The sequence below is a fragment of the Eupeodes corollae genome, chromosome 1, assembly GCF_945859685.1.
Source record: "Eupeodes corollae chromosome 1, idEupCoro1.1, whole genome shotgun sequence".
Classification (NCBI taxonomy): Eukaryota; Metazoa; Arthropoda; class Insecta; order Diptera; family Syrphidae; genus Eupeodes; species Eupeodes corollae.
This window is the reverse complement of record NC_079147.1, coordinates 2,472,466-2,495,521: the sequence shown is the minus strand read 5'-3', so window position 1 is coordinate 2,495,521 and position 23,056 is coordinate 2,472,466. Positions and strand designations below refer to the sequence as shown.

Below are 23,056 nucleotides of genomic sequence, written 5' to 3'. Positions count from 1 at the left end.
AGAATGTATACTAGATAAAATAATAAAACAACAACTTAGTCGTTACCACTAAAATGTTCTTTATTATAAAATAAAAAAGAAAACAAAAAAACGCAAAAATATTTTCTCTTATTTTTTCTTCTTTTCTTCTTATTAACAATACCCATACCATTTTTTTTGTTTTTTAATTTAATACAAAAAATGCTCAGTTTTGAAATACACAGCACCACTTAATCCAACATTTTCCTGATCATGTAGTTGAGGATGCCACCGTTTTTGAAGTATGTTATGTCAACCTCTGTATCAAAGCGAACAATTGCTTCGAAAATTCTTCCATCGGCCTGAAACAAAAAATAAAGGATACACGTATTTTTAGTTTGATTTGGAATTAAGTGATACAACTTTGCTCTTTATGTTTTCGGCCTAAAAATGATACCACAACACAATATATTCAATAGTTTTTCAACATATTCTCAAACCAATTTCGGAAACATTTTTAAAACTTTGCACGAAGATGTCTAAAACTTTACGACGATGTTCAAGCGACGTAAACGAACCTACGACGGTTGTATCACCAATTTATTTAAATGCTCTACGTTCAATGCTGTCCAAAAGGCTTAAGTAAGTTGCAGGTGCACTAGTTATCAAGCTTTGGACGTATATAACTTTTTTAGATAAGAGCCAGATTAAAGGGGGAGGAAAACTTCTTACATCGCCTTAAGAAACCCAAACATCTTGCGGCATTTTTGGCAACATCGCGTATGTGATCGTTCCACAAAAGGTGCTTGGTGATACACATACCGAGAATATCGAGATGTTCAGTCTACTCGATGCAAGTGCCATCCAAGGGGGGTGTATCTCGCTTAAACGAAACAAGACAGCATTGTGTTTTCCAAGCATTAAATTCTACGCCGGTTTTTAATCCCCATTGTAGAATTCTGTTTAGGTCGAAATAGAATGAACTTATCATATTTTGTCGTTGCAGTTCCAAATCCGAAGAAGAGGGATGTGAGTCGGAAAACGAATATGAAAAGCTGAGAGTACTTTCGTCAGCGCATCAGTGTATTTATTTATTTATTTATTATTTCATCTACAAGCTTAAAGCTTAACAGATTACATTTCAGTCAAAAATAAATATTATAAATGTACTTAACAATAAATAACAAATAATTAATATCTTAAGAATAAATAGTATAATACATTCTTAAATTTTTCTCTGGAGAGATATAAGTCAACATAATCATAAATTTTATTGAACTCTCTAATTGACCTTGAAATTGGTTCATTACTTCCGTAGTTCGTTCTATGTCTGGTCTCAAAAAGAAGAGATCTTTCCCTCAATGGCCTCGTTGGAGCATATATACATATAAATGAGAGTAATTCTGGACATCTTATGTGGCAGCAAAGAATATCCCGCACAAAAACAATATCGTGAGTTGTTCTTCTGGCTCTCAGAGATTGCAATCCTAAAAAGCTTTGCCTAGCTTGGGAACAAGGATAGAAATTCCAACGCATTTTGTAAAATACATATCTTGTAAAGCGATTCTGAACTCTCTGTATTCTATCAGATAAATTTTGTTGACAAGGATTCCAGATAACATCCGCGTATTCCAGATTTGGCCTGACCAGGGAAGTATATAATGATACAAGGGTGTATGGGTCGGAAAAATCAACGGAATTCCTTTTAATGAGCCCTACCATTGAGTTAGCTTTTGCAACAATCGCATCAACATGAAGAGAGAATGAAAATTTAGAATCAAAAAGAACCCCCAAATCTTTCACTTTTAATGTTCTCTGAAGAGGCTTGGAATCAAGAGAATAGATAAACTCATAAGTAAGAATTTTTCGAGAGATGGAAATTATGAAGCACTTTTTTATATTTAGATTTAAACCGTTTAAGTTACACCAGTGAGATAAATTATCCAGATCCTTTTGCAGCTTGAGACAGTCATCTGCACAAGTTACTTTTGAAAATAATTTGAGATCATCAGCATATATAAGACATTTGCTAAAGTTGACATAGTTGACAATATCATCAATGAATAATATAAATAACAATGGGCCAAGGTGACTACCCTGAGGAACACCAGACGTACACTTGATTGATCTTGAAGTATATTCCTGAATCTTTACTTTTTGAACCCTGCCAGTTAGAAATGAAGAAATCCATTTCAGTAAGACTGAATGGATTCCAAAAGCATCTAGTTTAAGCAGCAGTATGCTGTGGTTTACCGAATCAAAAGCTTTGCTGAAATCAGTATATATAGCATCAACTTGACCTCTAATTTCGATAGCATCAACAACAAACGATGAGAAACATGTCAAGTTTGTTATGGTTGACCTACCCGAAAGGAACCCATGTTGAGCACTATTTATATGTTCTTTCACAAGAAAATCAAGTTTGTTTTTTACTAAACTTTCAAAAAGCTTCGGAATTGCGGACAACTTGCAAATCCCCCTATAGTTTTCAATATTATTTTTAGAACCCGATTTAAAAATGGGGATTAGGAAAGAAGATTTCCATTCATCTAAAAATATCCCAGATGACAAAGAGAGTTCAAAAATTGTAAGCAACGGTGCACAAAGAGACTTAGAACATCTTTTTAATATTAAGGCAGGGATGCCATCAACACCTGGATTCGAATTTGGCTTAAGAGAGTTAAGTGCGCTTAAAACATCAGAGTATTCCAAATGTATAGATCCAATATCAACCTTAGGGCCGTTCCGAGGAGGTTGAGGAAAGTTTGGATTGACATTAGAATACACCGATTCAAAAAACTGAGCAAAAAGCTCCAGAGTTTTATGAACATCAGTAGATTCATCGCTATTGAAATTCATAGAATTTGGGATTCCAAGAGATTTTCGCTTAGAGTTTATAAACGACCAGAAACGTTTAGGATCGCTCTTTAAATCAAGCTCCAGATTCAAGATATAATTTCTGTGTGAGAATTTACTAAGCACCATAAAATCTTTACGAAATTTACAGAAAATATTTTTGTCGTCCGTACTATTTGATTTTTTAAAATTGGCGAAAGATTTATTTTTTAGATTTTTAAGATGAGCTAATTTTTTGTTATACCAAGGGGGTTTGGATCCATTCTTTTTGGTTCTACAAGGCACAAATAAATAAAAAGCATTAGTTAAGATGCACAAGAAATGATTAAAAGTATTCATTAAGTTTAAATTAACTGATGCCTTAAATTCATCATGATGAATAAATACTAAATCTAAAATTTTGAATAAATCATTAACAATTCTATTTACTTGATATAAATTGAGAGCATACAAGTGATCAATAAAGGAAATTTCAATATCTCTTTTTAAATTACTAGGTATAAGCATACTATCCGCAACGGAGTACGACCAATTTACATCTCCTAAATTAAAATCGCCAATTACACACATTTTTTGCAAGTTGTTACTTAAGTTATTCACATAATCAATATTTGCCAAGTGCTTTTCGTAAATTTCAATACTACTTTTGGGCGGAATATAACTAATTATAAAGTACATAAAAATACCTGGCTCAAGATTAATTGAAAAACAAATTTGTTCAACATTTGTGATGGGGAGAGTCACTATTTTGCACGATATACAAGAGCGGACAGCAGCTATTACACCACCTCCACGATCCTCTGCAGAGTTACAGCGGTCCTTTCGGAAGACCATGTATGAGTTGTCAAATATCTCTGTGTCTAGAATTCCGCTCCATAGCCATGTTTCAACAATAATAATGATGTCATAATCAACATGACTTGACGCAAGAAATAAAGCAGGCACTTTTGTTCGAATTCCACTGGCATTGTGATAATAAATCTTCAAAGAATTAGTATTTGCAGCATTTGATGGAGAAGCTTGACTTAGTGGATAGCTCTTTGATTCTCCATCCCTGACAGGTTTTTTGGAATGAAATCAAATTCACGAATCTTAATTCCATATTGCCAAAAAGAAGAACTGAACACAGATTGTACATATTCTACAGGAATTCCAATTTTAAATGAAATGAATTTAAGATTTTCTTCATTTCCTTTCTTTATTAGCTTGAAGCATTTAAAAACGGATTCATTCACATTCAAGTTGGTCGATAAGTATTTAGTAATGGATTCAGTCGTCGTGGACGGCGTAAATTTTGACAAGTGAAACCATTTCAACTTGTTGTAGACAACAAATTCCGTATTTTGTACGCTTGTGCCCGAAATAACTTTTTTCGTTTTACGGACACCTTTTGTAGCAGCAAGTCTACTTCCAGAGGCAAGATTAGATGGTAAAGTTGAATTTGTATTAGCAGCAGCAGCGGCAGTAAAACCACCATTAACAGCATCAGCAAAAGATATGACCTCTGCGGCATCTTTAGAATTAACATGCGCATTAACGGCATGCACAACAACATCAGAAACAGCAACAGCACAATCGGCAACAGAATAATCAGCAACAGCAACAGCAGGATTAGAAGTTGCAGACAGGAGATCATTAATAAAAATGAGAAAGAGTGTTGGAGATAGAACAGAGCCCTGGGGCACACCAGCATTTATTTTGTGGTTTTCAGACTTGAACCCATTCAATCAATTGAACGATCTGAAAGGTAATTACTAATCCAACGAAGCAGGGATTCGTGAAAACCGAAAGCACGCATTTCGATAAGAGGGCCTGGGGCCAAACCCTATCAAATGCTTTTGAAATATGAAGTGCAATAATCTTACTTTCTCCAAAATGATGTAAAGAATTGCTCCACTCTTCGGTGAGATAAACCATGAAATCACCAGTGGACCTATTGCTGCGAAAGCCGTACTGCCTGTCATTAAGAAGCTTTCGGTCTTCGAGATATTTCTTAATCTGCTAAGTTACAAGCCAATAAAAGATGAAAGGATTTGTTGAGCTCTTGAAGCAAAATGAGAATCTATCAAGAGAGGTGACAAGAAGGAATGCTGGATACCAGTCTTTGGCAAAGGATTTAAATTTTGAGCCAGCGTTAAGAAATGGCCAAAAGTAAGAAATGTTCGAAGTTAATAACAATAAACTGATGGATTTGCATTGGATCGAGTCCATATCCTCTGAAGCAATAAATCTTTCTTTACATTTTTCTTCTAGTTTGGCACAGTGGGTCTTATTCCAATAACCTAAATTATAGCCTATAGGGAACAATACAAACGTATTAACGTTATCAAAATTCATATTGGTAGAAAAAATTACAAAAGAAATTTAACTTCGACATTAGTTTATTCTTGTGTAGTCCGCGAAATTTATATTTTATTTTAGTGAGAAAAGTCGTTAGATGTCAAATTAATGCAGTAAGATGGATGACACATCAATTCAATGTTTTTGAGCTTATGTTTTGATAATTCAAAATATTTCAACGTTTTTTACTGATTTGCGAATTCTACCCAACTCAACGTTTTGACCTTAAATTTGTTGAATTTAAAATTCTACTTTTTTTTTAAAAGACACAAATTTCAACGTATTATTATAATTTTCAAAACCTCAGAAACTTTTCAATCCCATGTCATTATGTCAGAAAACACCTAAAACGCTTCATTCGACCAAGTTCGGAAATATAAGAGCAAATTCTATTTTCGGTTCATTAAAAAACAACAAAAAAAAGAATGTGTAAACGCAAAGATTGTTTTGCCGATATTTGTTAAGAGTAATTTTGTACTTAAGGTTTTTTAAAAGACTTTTATTAATGGTGCTTTAAATGGATCTAACTTCTTAGAAGCAAATAATGAAATACCAAATGGAACTTATCATATGTACAGCAAACCCGCTTTAATTTATTTGGTCAATTCATAAGTAATTTTTGTATTATACCAAGACAAAGAGTTATATGCAAAAAGATAAGTTCAAGCTCTTTACTCATTTTTGTGAGAACTTTCTTAGTTCTAGCTTTGATATGCAAAAAGATGAGGAAACGCTACATCACATGAGATCGATCTCACAGATTATTGAAGATGGGTTTTCCCTTAATTAACTTACAACTTTCAAAATGGCCAAGGTCTCCAATTGGTGAACATTTTCAAAAATTGTATAGATTCAGTGAATTTAGTGAAGATTCAGTTTTGGGCCCAACCCTGAATACACACGGTTATGACCGCAAGCAGTGCAACTGATTGGATCATATTCCCACACACTTCTGGGGCCCTACTATGTATCTCGATTCTACTTTTGATTCTATTCGAAACTCATTTCCGATTCTACTTTCGAATCGTACTACGTATGAAAGTAGAATCGAACGCCGGTTATACCAACTATTTTTAAAAAAATGTTCTACTTTCGAACGAGTATCGAGGTGTTTGACAGTTTTAAAAACAAAACAAAAATAAAACATGAAATTTTGGACAAGAATAATTATTACAAAAATGGAAACTGTTGGAATTCGGTTTTATTTGCAAGGAAATGATGAACGGTACGAGCAAATTGAACGCAGAAGCATAAGAGATAATTCCAACATAATGGAGCTGAATGGAAAAAGGTTTGTACATAGATGTATATGTATATGGTAGAATGTATGGTTTAGACTCATTATTAATGAAAAATATGTGCATATGCTATATACATTTGTTTTGGTTTTGTTAAGAATTATCGTTTTTCTAAAGACGTGTTTATGTTTATACTTAACACCATATCATCCGACATGACTACACGCAAAAGACAAATTGCTGTTCCGATTATCATTAAGTTATCAGCAGCATTGACATTTTTGGCAACAGGATGTTACCAAAACCAAATCGATGGTGACAAGAACGCTGAAATTGCACAGCAAACCATGACAAAAATACTTGCCGAAGTTTTGGGCTCAATCGAAAGAGTCATGTGCCCGCTGACAATGAATTTTGAAATCAATGAGGAGAGAAACGAAAGTTCAAACGCTATTTTTGGAAAAATCACGAATTCCAGGTGTAATTGGGGTTGGTAGATTGAACTTATATTTAACATTTTACTTACACCTTAACAAAAAAAAACTTCGCTCGCAATCACATTTGTTGTAGAGTGATTATTTTCGATTTTGCCTTGTTTTTAATTCTACTTTCGAGTTACGTAGTTCCACATTTATTCGAAAGTTCATAAGAATATAGTTGGCACTACTAGAACTATTCGATTCCCGTTCGTTCGAAAGTAGTCAAATAGATACATAGTACCAATTTTTCGAATTCGAGCAATTTCATTGTAGAATCGAGTTACATAGTAAGGTCCCTGAATAAATAGAAGAAGCGCAAAGGTTATGGAGCAGTAAGTATGAGTTTCCTTACGCCATTGGTTCTCTGGATTGTACACATTTGCATATAAGAAATACACTCTATCACCACGAGGAGTACGTCAACAGCAAAGGATACTACTCAATAAATGTACAGGCTTCGTGCAATGCGGATGAAAAATTTACAAGGATTGAAGTTTGCTGGACAGGATCAGTCCACGACTCCTTACCTTCTTCCTTCTTCTACAGAAACTATTGTTTTAACCAGTGCAAGTGCGTACAAAGAGCTTTGACACCGTTCTCATATCACTGAGTCAGAACTGAATAGAGTGAACTCGTTTTTTTGCATATGAAACTAAGTCCGAGTCCTAGTCTGTTCGATGGATCTCACAAGCGAGTTCAAGCTCGTCAGCCCTGACTCGGAGAACTTTCTCATCTTTTTGCATATGGGTCAAGAGTGATATGTTTTGAAAAAAGGTGTCGGTGCACATTGAACTCCTGTATATTGATTGGGAAAGACAACGTGGCAGAGCATTTCAATACGCGTAGTTCAGCAAAAAAACGAATCTCTGTAGTTGACAGCAAAATCAAAGGTATAATGATGACGATGAGCATTGTCCTTTAAAAAAACGGTAGAATAGGATGAGACACAAAATTTTACGACGGTGTTCAATCTACAAAAATGATTCAATAATGACATCATCACCAATCAATTTTAATGCTGTCCGAAAAAAACTACCACCAAATATGATCGTAATATTAAATTTTATGCAACTGTGCTTTACTAACGGATTTAGTGATAGTTTCTTTCGGTATTCGTAAAAGTTTTTCGATTATGGAATAGAAGCTTAAGTTGATTTCTTTTTACAAACTACAAATTCTTTATAAAATATTTGTGTGCTACATCACGAATCGATTTTCTTATAATTTATAAAATCACTTACCTCAACTTCAATTTTTTGCAGAGGTTTAATGTTATCGGGTAGACTAATGTTATAAACCTCACGTCCGTTCAAATTCAAGCTTTCCGCATTTTGACCGGGTAAGAATTGCAATGGTATGATGCCCATGCCCACCAAATTTGATCGATGAATACGTTCGAATGATTCCGCAATTACAGCTTTAATACCCAGAAGGAATGGTCCCTTTGCTGCCCAATCTCTACTAGATCCACTTCCGTATTCCTTTCCTACGACCGCAATCAACGGAGTACCTTCTTCTTTGTATCTAAATTAAAAACCCATACAATAATAACACTTCAAAATGTACACAGACAATTCAAACCTTTCAGCACAATCAAAAACATCCATTTCTTCGTGACTTGGGATGTGTAGGGTCCTGGGTCCTGTCTTTGAAACTAGCTTGTTTACCAGGCGAATATTTGCGAATGTTCCACGTGCCATAATTGCATCATTTCCACGTCGTGATCCATATGAATTGAAGTCTCTTGGAGTGAGACCACGCTCGGATAGATACCTAGCAGCAGGGCTATTTCTGGCAATCGAACCAGCTGGAGAAATGTGATCGGTTGTGACAGAGTCACCCAAGAACAACAAGCAACGTGCATTTTTCAAAGACTTGATTTCTGGCAATTGGCGTGTCATTCCATCGAAGAAGGGTGGTCGCTTGATGTATGTTGATTCTCCGCTCCAAGGATACAACTGACCATCGGATACTTCTAAGTTTTGCCAATCTTCAGAACCCAATTCGATTTTGCCTGAAATAAACAACAACGACAGTAATTAAACTTTCCTCATTTATGGTTATCATAATGTGTCTTACTGTAGACTTCTTGAAACATAGCCGGAATGACATGTGTATTTTCTACCTTTTGAATTTCATTCCTTGTGGGCCATATTTCACGTAGGAATACCTTCTCTCCCTTAGCATTCACACCGATTGGTTCGGTTTCGAAGTCTATGTCAACTCGACCGGCAATTGCATAGGCTATAACTAACAACGGACTCGCCAGGTAGTTGGCCCTTGTATTCGGATGAATACGACCCTCAAAGTTTCTGTTACCAGAAAGAACACCACAACAAACTAATCCATTCTTTTCGATGGTATTAACAACATTATCATCCAGCGGTCCAGAATTGCCAATACAAGTCATGCATCCATAGCCGACGACATCAAAACCTAATTGTTCCAGATATGGAATCACACCCGACTCTCTAAGATAATAGGTTACAACTCCCGACCCAGGTGAGAGTGAAGTCTTGATGTAGGGAGCAATCGAAAGACCCTTTTCAATTGCATTCTTTGCCAGCATACCAGCACCTAGCATCACTGAAGGATTACTTGTATTTGTACACGAGGTAATGGCTGCAATGACAACAGATCCATGTGTGATCTTATAGGTCTTTCCATCATCCCACTGGAATGTGCCACTCGCGCTGAGTGCGTCTGGTGCAATTTCGAATCCTTTGAAGCCAACCTTTAAGAAACATAAACCATAAGTAAGTATGAATCCCAACAAAGTTTTCAATTAAAAATTAAAATGAAGAAGTCTACATCTAAACGTTCTATAAAGTTAAACATTTTTTGCAGCTCTTATATCTTCTATTACAAAGCCATACATTTGGCATACCTAAGCAAACAATAAAAATAATAAAATACAAAAAAAAAACAAATTGCTTAATGAACTTTGATCGCATTTGCTTTCCAATAAAAAATTCAGTTGGAGGCTCGACTTAATGTTGACGATGCATAAATACCTATATGTATATTTAAGTAATTATTTACTGCATATTGTTTTTTGAGTCTCTTTTGATTTTATTAACGAACGTAAAGTGACATACTTTTAATTACACTAGGTCAGTTGATGTAATACGATAATTCCATATTGTATTGGCTTAAAGATAAAGCTTTATAAGAGTTTAGTGAGTCAAATATTTAACGTAGTAAAATGGATTTTAGTTATTTATTTATGGAACGAAAAATCTGATAACAGAGAGACGTTCAAAATTGTAGATTTTTTACTCAAGAAGTTTTATTGTTACTCATTTAAGACTGTCGCTCATCTGAATAGGTATTAGGTTCACAAATAATTTCACCTCACTGTTGGCCTCTCTTCATGTGTATTGCAGTGATACATTTTTTTCATGTATGTAATGAAAGATCATCAATGTGTACTTGTTTTGGGAGAAACAAAATTGTCTTAAAGCTTACCGTTAATTCTCCACGGTAGTTAGACTAAATGTTTTCTTAAAAACAAGCATTTTTTTTGGCTCTTCTGAATATTTCAGTTTGCGTTGAGTTGCGTGCTAATTGTAATCGAAATTTTATGTCAATAAAGTTAGTGCGTTTTTCCTATTATCGGTGAAAATGGGCCGCTGTAAATCTTTAAGCGAGGAAGAAAAAGGCAAAATAAAAGCAGTTTGGGAATTAGTCCTAAGATAACGACTTATAGCGAAGAAAATTAAAAGAAGTCAAAATTTGGCAGGCAGTTACTTGCGAAATATCCAAAATTATGGAAAAACATTAAAGGATGAACTTATACGGCCACATCATTGACTGATAGACGTGTTATCATGAGGGCTGCTTCTAAATTCGCATGATTTCGCTTCAAAAATAAAAATAAAAACAGGTGTCAATTGCAGTTTAGCAACGGTAAAACGCGTTATTAAAAGTGCTTCTCATTTGACAAGAAAAAAAAACAGAAAAAACCACCACTTAACGAATCTAGAAAAGAAATTCGTCTCCAATTCTGTAATAAATACATGTCGTGGAGGTCAGAGTCACTAAGTGATTTTTTAGATGAGAAAAAGTTCAATTTAAAAAGCCCTGACGGCTATGATTATTACTTTCATGCCCTTCGAAAAGAGGAGCATTATTTAAGTCGGCTGCATAGCTGTGAAGGCAATGTTATGGTGTGGGAAGCTATTTCCTTTTTCGGAGCCTTGGAGCTCCAATTTGTTACATCAAGAATGAATGCAAATTCTTATAAAGGTGTGTTGAAAGGCCTTCCCACAGATTTCTGACCTGTTTGGACCAATATCGTGGACATTATAACATGATAATGCAGTGCAGTAATGCAGTGGATTGAGAGTCAAAATGTGGAGATGCTGGTGTGGCCTCCATACTCCCCTGACCTTAACATAATAGAGAATGTGTGGGGACTTCGGAGGCAATTCGAAGACAAAAAGTCATTAATCGCAGTCATTAAAAAGCCTGGTCAGAAATTGCACTCAACACCTGGAAAAATTGTATAGTTTTTTCCATATCGAATGTACGAGACTATATTAAAAAGAGGTGACAACACCTATTATTAAAAATTATAAAAAAGATGTGTCATTGCAATACATATGAAGGGAAGCCAACAGTGTGGTGAAAATATTTGTGAACCTATTCAGATAAGCGTATGTATATAATTTTAATTGTGAAGTCAAAGAAATAGCACACTATTTACTTTTCAAGAATTTGTTAGTTGTAATATTTGTCTTTTTCTGGCATATTTTCAAGATTGTAGTACCCAAGGCACGATAGTTATAACAAAGGACTAATATGTCTAAGCCATGAGTACTGCCTCTTGCAAAGTATTGAAAATTTTTTAAAGAGTAATTCTTGTCAGTGTGCTTTCTTGAATAAGGTGTTCAAATTCGGCATACAAAATGTAGGTCTCTCCTCTCCATCGTAGCTGCTAAGTTAATCGCATTCCGAAAAAAGGACAGTTATTCCCTATCTTCACAATTAACTAAATAATAGCGAAAACACCAAATTTTCAGGTAAATAAGTTTATTATACCATTTTCTTGGCAAAAGACAATAAAGAATTAAGTTTGTATATTTAACTGCGGAAGCTAATCCTTGACAAAACTTTGATACGAGTGAATAGAGCGATAGCAAGAAAAAGTAAGTATGGCCCTTTTATGTCTTCTGACACCATTATAGCTGAATTGAACGAGGTTGGAACGTACAGTTTTGCAAAAGAATTCAATTAATTGATGAACTAAATGTGAACTGTGTTTGACTAGACTGCAACAAATTTGTTCATTAATCTATGTTCGACGCATTTTTATAAGTACAATAGCGAGCAGTGGGCCCATTTGAGGGCAGAATGGATAGACCAAAATATTAAGAACTACCTTGAAACCATATTCTGGTGTGCCACAGTGGTCCATTTTGTCTCCGACGCTCTTCCTTATTTTTATAAACTGAAACTTCTAACCCACTAAATTGTTTTGCTGATGACAGTACTCTTGAGTACAATTCCCATATTTGGGCAGGTGCTCCTACAACCCACTTCAGTCTCTTGGGCAGAATTCAAAAGAGAGCTCTAAAAATGATAGGTGGCCGTTGTCTAACTGAAACTTTTCCATCTCTCGAACACCGTCGTAAGGTTCATGTCTCTTATATTTATTAGATACTTCCATGAGCAAAGTTCTAATGAAATAGTCAATTGCATTCCTCTCCTCAAACAATTCAACCGTAATACTCGTTCTTTTAGGAATGCCCATCAGTTTACCTTTGAGCCCAATTTCGGTCGTACTGTAAAGTATTCTTGTGTCCGTTAATTGGATTAATTGGTAAATGACCCTAAACAATAACTAACAACTGTTCACACTTGACCAGCTTAAAGCCCCGATCTTAGTCCATAGTATATTTATGAAACGATGTGAAGGTTAAGTTTGAACAAACGAACTTTGGTCTGGAATCAAAGAAGTTTTGTACTCTATCCCACAAAGTAGACGTCAGGCGTTAATATGAAAGTTTTGCAAGAAGAAGTCACGCAATAAAAATAATCATGGTCAACCAACAGAGTACAAACCTAATGATACTGAATTTTGGAGGCCGTAAGAATTCTTGGCTTATGATTTGTTTTTATATTTATAGGTAAATAAAAAGTACTCTGAGCTTCACTACAAATTAAGTATTGAATTAAAATTTAATATTTTCTTATTAATAATTAATTAATTGATTCCCTGGAATGAGAAATCAATTATTTAAGTTCACAATTTAAAAATAAATGTATTTTCATAAGAAAAATGACCATAGACGGGACGGAGTATACATGAGGCTTAGAATAAACTTTAATTTGATAACTGGAGATATGAAGTATCATCTCCAACCAAAAACAAAGGCATTTTAATCTCTCAAAGAAGGAATACATAAATAATGACCTATACTGGAAATCGAATTTGTTTCCAATTTAACTTTTTGAGAGTTCTTTTTTTTTGTAAATAAAATGTGGAGCCATTTCAACCAGCTGGTTATTAACACAAGATGAATTTGCATTCTTTAAATGGTCCATAGAGAACCAGGGCCTAGTGAGTAAAACGCACTAACCATCATGCCACGCGTATTTTTTAAATAAGAAATGTGTACAACTTAAGCCTTAATGCGTCTGGTTAGATCTCTTTGAAGCACTCAAAAGCCCTTACCATAAGTGAAAATAAAGATTAACTAATTTAATGTTTTATTAAAGAATAAAATCCAATATTTCGCAGGAAATTAAGCAAAACCATTTCTTTTTTCCCGTAATTGTTTGAGATTTGAATGAATTTAAAATTCAAATTTTTGTTGACAAAATAGAAATGATTCATTTGGAAATCATTTTTGTTTTAGTCTCAGATAACAATTTAGTTTTAAAAACCAATTTCTGTTCTGTAGCCCTGAGGACATTCTATACTCGGTTTTACTCATCAATGTAAACAAACAGAAAGTAGGTTACAAACGAAACAGTTTTTGTATTAGTTGCATTTTGGCATTCATAAGTGTGCACCTCCTTCGGTTATTGTTGCTTTGCTCTTCTCCACTTTCTTGTCAAAAATCGCTTACACAGCACAAGCAAAAACATAAATATTTGGGTTAAGAAAAATTTCCTATTCTCAGTATAGTAATATACCAAAATAAAATCAATCACTTTATAGCTTTATAAAAACACCTCAATCTGGTATTTTAGTCAACAGTTTTATTTGCTCGTGCGCCCTGTTAACATGTTCGCGTGTTCAGTTCTTTGGTGTTAAGTGTGGCGGATATTTTTGCTAAACGTGAAAAAAAACAAGAATAATTTTTGGAGTTTCTGCAATTAGTTGCTTTGGTGCACTAGTTTATGATGGTCATGGTCTTAAGCAATCATAAAGCTAGAACATCAATGCAATTCGTTGATGGAACAGACTTGTGTGGTTTTTGTAAATTATTTTAGTATAGAAAAGCTGCAAAAACTACAAATGTACTTATATTGAGTTATCTAAGGAAATAGTAGCCGTGATTCAATCTTCATTAACATATCACAGTTGCTGTTTCCTTTAGATAGCTCTTTTGTGCACTACAAACAATTTCTAGTGTATTGCAGTAGTTTATACAAAAACAAATATTTAGTGCGCTTTGTTTGAGTACATTCATAGATTATGGGATAAACCAAGTCTGGTTGGTGTTAATTTCGAAGTGCTATTCATCACTGGGCTTTTGTTTATCTCATAACAGGAAGAGAATTCAACTTTCTACAATATATTTTACCTTACTGGTCAAGCAAGATTGAAAGTCTGCCTTCATGTCCGTAACAGATACCCGATCGTGGGGACGTTTTGGTCCAGATACTGATGTTACCACATTTCCAAGGTCCAATGTTATTGACTGAAAAAATGATTTTTTTTTAACATACATACATATTTTTTGAGCAAACGTTTTTTACCTTAGAGTAATTTGGATCTTGAGACTCATCGGAAAAGTCACGTAACTGATGCGATTTTTCCAAGTATTGCTGAATTATTTGAATTTTCTTTTCAGAGCGATCTATTAAAAAAAAAATTACAGATCTTTTAGATGTCTTTTACTGTGGCGGGAGTTTTTAGCTTACTTGTTTGACGCATATAAGCCAAAGTATTCAAATCGATTGGGAAATAACCAACAGTAGCACCGTATTCAGGACACATGTTACTTATTGTTGCACGGTCAGCTATACTTAGCTCAGCTACACCTGGACCATAAAATTCAACAAATTTACCCACCACACCTAACTGGCGTAAATTCTTCGTGATTGTCAGCACTAAATCAGTCGACGTCACGAGTGGGTTCAATTTTCCAACCAATTTATATCCAATTACTTCTGGCAACAGCATTGAAATCGATTGACCTAGCATAACTGCTTCAGCTTCAATTCCTGGAAAATGTATTTAATATTTTTGTCAATAGTTTTTGAACATTTCAATAAATAATTTAAATAGATAACACACCTCCAACACCCCATCCAAGCACTCCAAGACCATTTATCATGGTAGTATGCGAATCAGTTCCTACAACACTATCAGGGTAAAGAATCTTTCCGCCTTCTGAGTCATCTTCGAAAACAACACGAGCCAAGTATTCCAAATTGACTTGATGAACAATACCTGAGCCAGGTGGTACAATTAGCATATTGTTAAATGCACGAGCTCCCCACTAAAATTTAAATAAAATTAGCATGAATTTAATTACGAGAAAATTACTTTTACTTTAAGGAATGTAAATCTCTCTTTGTTGCGCTCAAACTCAAGGTTTTGATTTTTGCTCAAGGCATCGGTTCTGAAATCAAAAATGTTAAATCTCTTTGTTCAACTCTTTAATATTTTCTCAAAGAGCAGCTTTACGTTCTGGCAAAATCAACTTGAACAGAATGATCGATCACAAGATCAGCTGGGCAAATGGGATTGATTTTTTCTGGGTTTCCATTTAAACTTAGAACAGCATCACGCATAGCAGCAAAGTCGACCACAGCTGGTACACCAGTGAAATCCTTTAATAAAATGTTTGTTTCATAGAAATTTGTGTTTGTTTATAAATAAAACAACAAAACTCATTTACTTGTAAGATAACTCTTGCTGGTTTAAATGAGACTTCTACGTCGTTCTCTCCTTGTTTTGAACCCGGAGACCATTTAAGGATGCTCTGAACGTCCTTTTCCAAGATATGGAAGTTATCGCAGTTACGCACGGCTGATTCCAAGAGGACACGAATCGAATAGGGCAGTTGATCTGGAACAATTGTTATAGTAGCGATTATTTGAATTAACAATGTAATACAAACGGTTCGTATAATATAAAAAAAATTTAAAATAATGATAAAGATAAAGATACCAAGTTTTTTTTTAATTTTCTAGGTTTCAGAAGAAGTTAATTTTATTTAGTCTTAAAATTGTTCTTAAACCGAAAGGCAGAAGTTATTAGGTAATGGAAACCTTTACATGACCAAAAATTACGCAAAAAATACTGCAATGTAACAAAGGCAGTAAAACTGTTTTTTCATTTGTAAAAAACATAAGGAATTCTTCCTCTTTATCGGTTCCTACGCTCGTTGTCAATCAGCCCTATCAAGAATTCTATAGTATTCGGAAACCTTTACGAATTCCGAAAAAAAAATATTATCAAATACGTTCGTAGAAGAAAATCTCATACAATTTTGTATGACGAAGGATTTCCTGATACTGTTTTTCATGATTCGTAAAAGTTTTCCATTACGCTGGAATTCGTGGAAGGCTTAAATGACACCCAATTTGTTAGCTCTTTAGAGAAATCTAATCTCTTTGCTAGGCAGTTCGCCGCCAATTCTACGGTGCCAGTTAGTGTTATGACTCCGCCTGTACTTGAGCGAGTTTCTTGTCTGACCCTTTTTTTACCGTTATTTTAATAATTTATGCTCTAGTGAAATAGATAGCTGCATTCCTCCCCTTAAACAGTTCAACCGTAATACTCGCGCTTTTTAGGAATGCTCATCAGTATACCCTCGATCCCAACTTTGGCCGTTATGCCAAATACAGAGATTCGTTCTTTAGCCGTACTACGAATGTGGAATGCCTACCACACTCTGTTTTTCCTAGTAATTGAAAAATTCAGGAATTCAAAACCAATGTGCACCGACATCTCCTTTTCCTAGTACTCACACTGTGTCTGCATAATAAGGGTAGTAATATCCCCTTGACTGTGTGCTTATTATAAAAAAAGAGGCTGGGATGCGACCCACACAGATAACTTCCCAACCCGTCTGTCGATTTGTCTTGCTTAAAAGTTTTTAGGTTTGTTGTTGGGTTAAAAAAATTGTTAGTTGAATTATTCTTAAAAAAATTTAAATTATTAACAATATTTTTCATATTAAGAAATAGTTTAGTTTGAAAATCTAGTTTTGTTAAATAGATTTTTAGTAGAAAACGAATTTTTACCAATTTAAGAAGCATTTCTTAAATTTTTACAAACTGTATGAATGAAGTTTATTTGAGAGATATCAAGAACCGAACATCAATTTTTACCAAATTTGCGTACTTTTTCTTGCAGATTTGATATTTAAAAAAAAAACTAACGAATATCGATAACAATATTTTCTGTGAAATAAAAAAGTTTGAAGACAAATATTGTCTAATTTTTGAAAAGCTATTTGAGTCGAAAGTAATTTTTTTGGTTAGGTTTTTATTTTTTGTAAAAAAAACTGTCAATTAGATTTTTCTCAAAATTTTACTGAACGTTGAAAACAATGTTTTTTTAAAAGATAAAAGTAGTTTAAAGGCAATACCTCAAAGTTTTGAAAGGATATTTGAGTCGAAAATAAATTTTTACCAACTTTTATTAATTTTTTTGTTTAGGTTTTTATTTTTTTCCAAAAAAAACTGTTCATTCGATTTTTCTCAAAATGTTGAAAACAATATTTTTTATAAATTTAAATTAGTTCGAAGCCAACATCTCAAGGTTTTGAAAAGATATTTGAGTCGAAAATCAATTTTTAAAAACTTTTATTCATTTTTTTATTTAGGTTTTTATTTTTTGTAAGAAAATTATCAATTTGAATTTTCTCAAAATGTAACCGACTGTTGAAAACAATATTTCTTATAAGATAAAATACTTTGGAAGCCATAATCTAAAATTTTTGAAAAAATATTTAAGTCGAAATTCAATTTTTACCAACTTTGAGTAATGTTTTTTTAGGTTTTTGTTTTTTTTTTATAAAAAAAAAACTGTCAATTCGATTTTTCTCAAAATATTAGTTGTTGAAAACATTATTTTTGGTTGCAAAAAATTGTTTGGGAGATAAAATCATTTTGTATTCGTAAAATTTTCGAGGTGACAATTTTTGTATAAGTTTTTTTATTTATAAAAAAACGTTAATTAGATTTTTTTTTAAAAATATACTTGTTTGGTATCACGTTACAATATGTTATATCAAATTTAATTCAAGTCTTTAGCGTAATTGGTTCGTAAGATATTTATGGTTTACCAAATTTTTTTTAAACTGCTATGGTAAAAAAACCACCCACGCAATTTTCTTGAGAGCCCTTTCTGCATCTTTTTGCCTTATTATCTGTATAACAACATTCATTTGAAGGCGATATCTCTTCTGGTTCTTGAGCTATGGACGACGAAAAAAACGTAGCGAAAGTACGTACACACGCACGCACAGACATAGGTTTGGCCTCTAGGGACCTTGAAACGTCGAGGAATATCAAAATTTTCAATTTGACAAATCGGACCCATTACAATAACTTCCTATGGGAAGTTAAAAAGAGACTTTAAAAAGAGATACCAAATTCATAACATTCTTATTCCATCAATACAATCAAGTGCAGACAAGTTCTTTTTCTCCTAGGTGTTCATAAGGTAAGATACTTTTAAGAATATAACTAGATAAATGTTGCAACGATTTTAATCTTGACGTCATTGTGCAATGGGAAGTCATAAACCGTAAGTCTAATTTTAAAAATTCAGTGCTCTCAACTATCTTTAAATCGCATCCATTCCCTAATGTGATTGTAAAGACATTCAAGACCTATGTATCCATTTGTATTTGCTTTTTACTTCTCTTACTTTCCTAATTGATTGCACTATTATAAACATAATAAGGTTTTTCATAACCCTTTAAGTTCTCGTCAGGTTAAAAAAAATAAAAGTGCTACAAAAACAATTACCTGTTTCAAATGATTGTAAATAGGGTAAATCGATAAATTATTTTCACAACACATTTTTGTAGAAATAAAAATACAACATCATTTATGGCGACAAGATATAATCGAACATTATGTTTATGTTCAAACTGAACTTTGAACCTTGAACCTTTCATTAATTTACTGTTTTTGTTTATAATTTTTTCCTTGTGTTTTATCGTTGATAAAAATAATTTATTTTCCCAAGCTTCTAAAGCCACACAAATAATCAGTTGAACTTTAACAAAAAACTAAAAAACCGCTATATTTAATATTATGTTTGTTTTTAAGAATTAATGAACATATAACAAGTCGAAGTGATTGTAATATTGAAGTTATGCGTGATGTTGACCTATATTTTCACTGACGATGGTTACTTTCTTTAGATCTTAAGATGAATACAAAACTTTATCTCATCTTCACTGTCGTCTTCCAAAACTAAATTTTGAATCTGACCTATTTAAGGTAACACTTAAAGCGAGAACACCCTTTTAATGATATGATACAATAATTAACAAAGGTCGATATGATTTAATTGGAGGATACCTTTGCATATGGTTTTGAATATTTCCACATTGCAATAGATGGGAAATAAAGAGCCATGTAAGGTACTTCTCATTAGTGCGGTTTAAAAAGGATTTTTGTACTTGACAGTAGTTCTAAAGAGCAAATAGATGAGCATCTCTGGAAGTACAAGTATTATGATTTAATTATTTCAGGTTGTAAATCAACATAAACTAAGAACAAAATAACTCGAAGAAACATATTTTTATGCTAAGCTCGACGGCAATTTAAACTTTTTGTAAACATTTGTTTTAAAGCGTAAAGGTTTTGTAAGAAAAACGGATATTTTTTATGAATACAAATAATAATAAAAAAAAAGAAATAAAACCAGGTTAGACTTTTTTAGCGAAGAACAAGACGAATTCTTCTATTTGTATTTTAAGCCGGCAAAGGCCTAGTCACTGATAAAGCTTCCGTTCCCATCGATCACCGAAATAAAGCATCAGTGAGCGTGATAGATTCTCTTCTGTCCTTCTGTCTTGTTTTAATGTCTTGATTGTTGTATATTCCAAAAAGGTATTCTTGTACTTTATATACATATGTTGATTTATATACTATTTACATACCTACAACATACTTAATTATAGAGGGACTGTTATAACATTAAAATCAGAAGATGTCATTCGATTGTTAACCACGATAGAATTAAGAACAAAGATTAAGTTAAGATTAACTATGAATACAACATTAAAAAGTAATTAGAAGTGTCGGTCTATTTATTTTAATAATTAAATGTAAAGATACAACAGTGTTGTTATTACCTTACATAGTCTAGTTGCTGAAGGTGCTGTGTTCTCTACTCTGTACATTTATGTGCTGAGTAGTGTAAAATGTAATGTAATGTATTTTAAGCCAAGTTGTAACAAATGAAAATCGAATCTGAATGAAAAGCTGAGGGTACTGTCTTCGGCGAAACAGTTTAATGGATTAGAAGTGGCAGACATAATATCATTAATGAATATAAGGAAGAGAGTCTGAAACAAAACGGAGCCCTGGGGGATAAGAGCATTTATTTTACGAATTTCAGACTTAAAACCATCTAATACAACTTGTATTGAACGGTAATTTCTAATGCAACTAAGAAGAGTTTCGTCAATACCAAAAGTACGCATTTTCGATAAAAGAGCAAGATGCCAGACTTTATCAAATGCCTTTGAAATATCAAGTGCAATAATCTTACTTTCTCCAAAACGATGTAAAGATTTGTTCCACTGTTCAGTGAGATAAACCATGAGATCACCAGTGGACCTATTGCTACGAAACCATACTGTCGGTCATTAAGAAGCTTCCGTTTTTCAAGATATTTCTTGAGCTGATAACTAATCAGCGTTTTCATGACCTTGGAAAGAAGGGACGGGAGTGCTATTGGACGATAGTTACCAATACCAAGTATTTCCTCTTTTCTTTCTTCTAATTTTAAACCATTTTTGACAAGTGAAAAGTTGTATTCAAGTCGACTTGTTTGTGACATAAATTCTTTATTAAAAAAGGTAAAAAAGTTTTAAGTAAAAAAATGGCATTTAGTCTTTAGAAAATAAGACAGAAAAGTTCATATTTGTTTTTATATAAACGTCATAAGTTAATTGACTCTGTGTTACCAGTTTCTAGATTAAATCCTTTTGCCATACGTTAAAGAAAAGTTTTAAAATATCTTCTGTCCTTAACACACTATCCAAAACCATAGTTAAAGAGTAACTTTCTATTGGTTTTGCTAATTCTTTTAAAACTTGCGATAGAAGAAGTATATTTTTATCACCTCACAACTAGTAACATCAATATCTTTCATTTTGCTTACATGCCTATACTCGGTTGTAAACTGGTTGACTCTGAACTCAAAATAAAACATCGAAGTAACAATTTACAAAATCGTTCTGATTTTATTTAAATTAAATCTCAAAAAACAAAATAAACAAACAAACAAAACAACAAAAATCTCTAACAAGCGAAACCAGTTTTTTAAATTGTACCATAGAATCTAAATAAATTATAACGGTGAATGAATTATTTTCTCCGTCTGTTTATTACGAACCCAGACAATACATACATACATAATGTACCTACATATGTAAATACCAACCGATTAAGCGTTTTCTTCCATTTGAATAATAATTCTGCATTTATCTACATTCGAATTTATGATAAGTCGCCTTAAATAATACAGCACACATTTTTATGGGTAGGTGCCGCTAATGTCGAAGCTGAAAGTCCAATTTTTTGGCAATGTTCATTTAATTTAAATCTCTTTCGAGTAATTGATAAGAGACGATAATGCCAAACGCAGATAGAATCTGAATCTCAACCGATAGCAGATTAAAAAGAAGTCTTAAGGCACACACCTCTAGATGGGTATGAATATGAAATAGCTTAACTTCTAGTTTCGATTTAAAAGCAACATTTAGCGTAGGTAATATCATTTCATCATTACTCCACATGTTTAGTTTACGACTATTATAAATAAAGGTTTTTACAATTTCAACTGCAACGCTTCGTATGTACTTACCATAATTAGGGTCAAGGGAAGCCAGGTCAAAATACTTAAAGTCTGTTCCTTCGAAGTTGAATGACTTCTGGAAGTGAGCGTACGGATTTGCTCCTATTTGTAAAATAAAGTTCAAGATCATTAGATTATGCAATGCTTGTAATTTAGATAACGGTGAGTCTTACCTGCCATTGTTGTTGTTTAATGTTTATTTGCAAAGAAAAAGATTAACTTCTTTGATTTATGAATTCAAAATTCCGATACAGACTACCGCCGACGACGTCAACTTCGAATTGCCAATCAATTTGTACTAATTCGTTGAGTTGGTGTTGGATTTGGTTGTGACTTGTGATGTGAGTGGCAGAACTTCAAATTGAAAGCATAAAATAGGTACAAGTGTACATTAATTTATTTTCATATAGCAAATATGTACGTTAATTGTTTTTGATAGAAAGCAAGGCGGTTAGAAAAAATAACACTTTTATTAATTTGTCGGATTAAACTATTAGCAACAGGTTAGGTTAAGCTTACTTTAAATTCAATTCACAGGCCAAATGTGATATGCAAAACAAAATTAAATGTATTTGCCTTGCAATTGCAACAAAAATTAGCAAAAGAAAAATGCACAACGCAGAAGTGAAGGCGATGTGACAGCTGACAGGTGACGTTTGCTGCAGTTGAACTGTTTGTTTTTGTTTTTTTTGTAAGCTAAGGCCTTTTCACACCAAACCCAAAACCAAAAATACTCCATTTACCAAGATCGGAATCTTTCGTACGTTTCACTCTCCCAAACCCGTTTGTTTACATTGTTGTATTTGTAATTTTGACAATTAGTCCATGAATAGATGTGAAAACGAACAAAATTTTGAAAGCAAAAAAAATGGGGTGGTTAATAAGTTTGTTTTCAGATTTTTCTTTTTACGTTTTTTCGATGAAAAACTCAGTTTTAAGCTTTAGTTTTG

The 23,056-nt window shown here is 33.3% G+C and overlaps 1 protein-coding gene across 2 annotated transcripts; it reads right to left on the bottom strand.

Moving 5' to 3' along the window:
* Positions 1 to 35: 35 nt before the first annotated feature.
* Positions 36 to 22,771, bottom strand: LOC129943533 (cytoplasmic aconitate hydratase-like). Of its 2 annotated transcripts, none has more exons than XM_056053044.1 (14): positions 22,626 to 22,771; positions 22,280 to 22,460; positions 22,116 to 22,208; positions 15,952 to 16,121; positions 15,738 to 15,883; positions 15,603 to 15,672; positions 15,345 to 15,549; positions 14,969 to 15,271; positions 14,804 to 14,904; positions 14,629 to 14,745; positions 8,951 to 9,605; positions 8,453 to 8,885; positions 8,113 to 8,395; positions 36 to 320 (listed from the first exon to the last, which is right to left on the bottom strand). In XM_056053044.1, the coding sequence occupies exons 2-14, from the start codon at positions 22,284 to 22,286 to the stop codon at positions 210 to 212; spliced, it is 2,694 nt and encodes an 897-aa protein (XP_055909019.1). In that variant the 5' UTR covers positions 22,287 to 22,460; positions 22,626 to 22,771; the 3' UTR covers positions 36 to 209. The 2 variants fall into 2 exon arrangements, with proteins under 2 accessions (XP_055909019.1, XP_055909020.1); XM_056053045.1 differs by lacking the exon at positions 22,626 to 22,771 and adding an exon at positions 22,528 to 22,551.
* Positions 22,772 to 23,056: the final 285 nt, after the last annotated feature.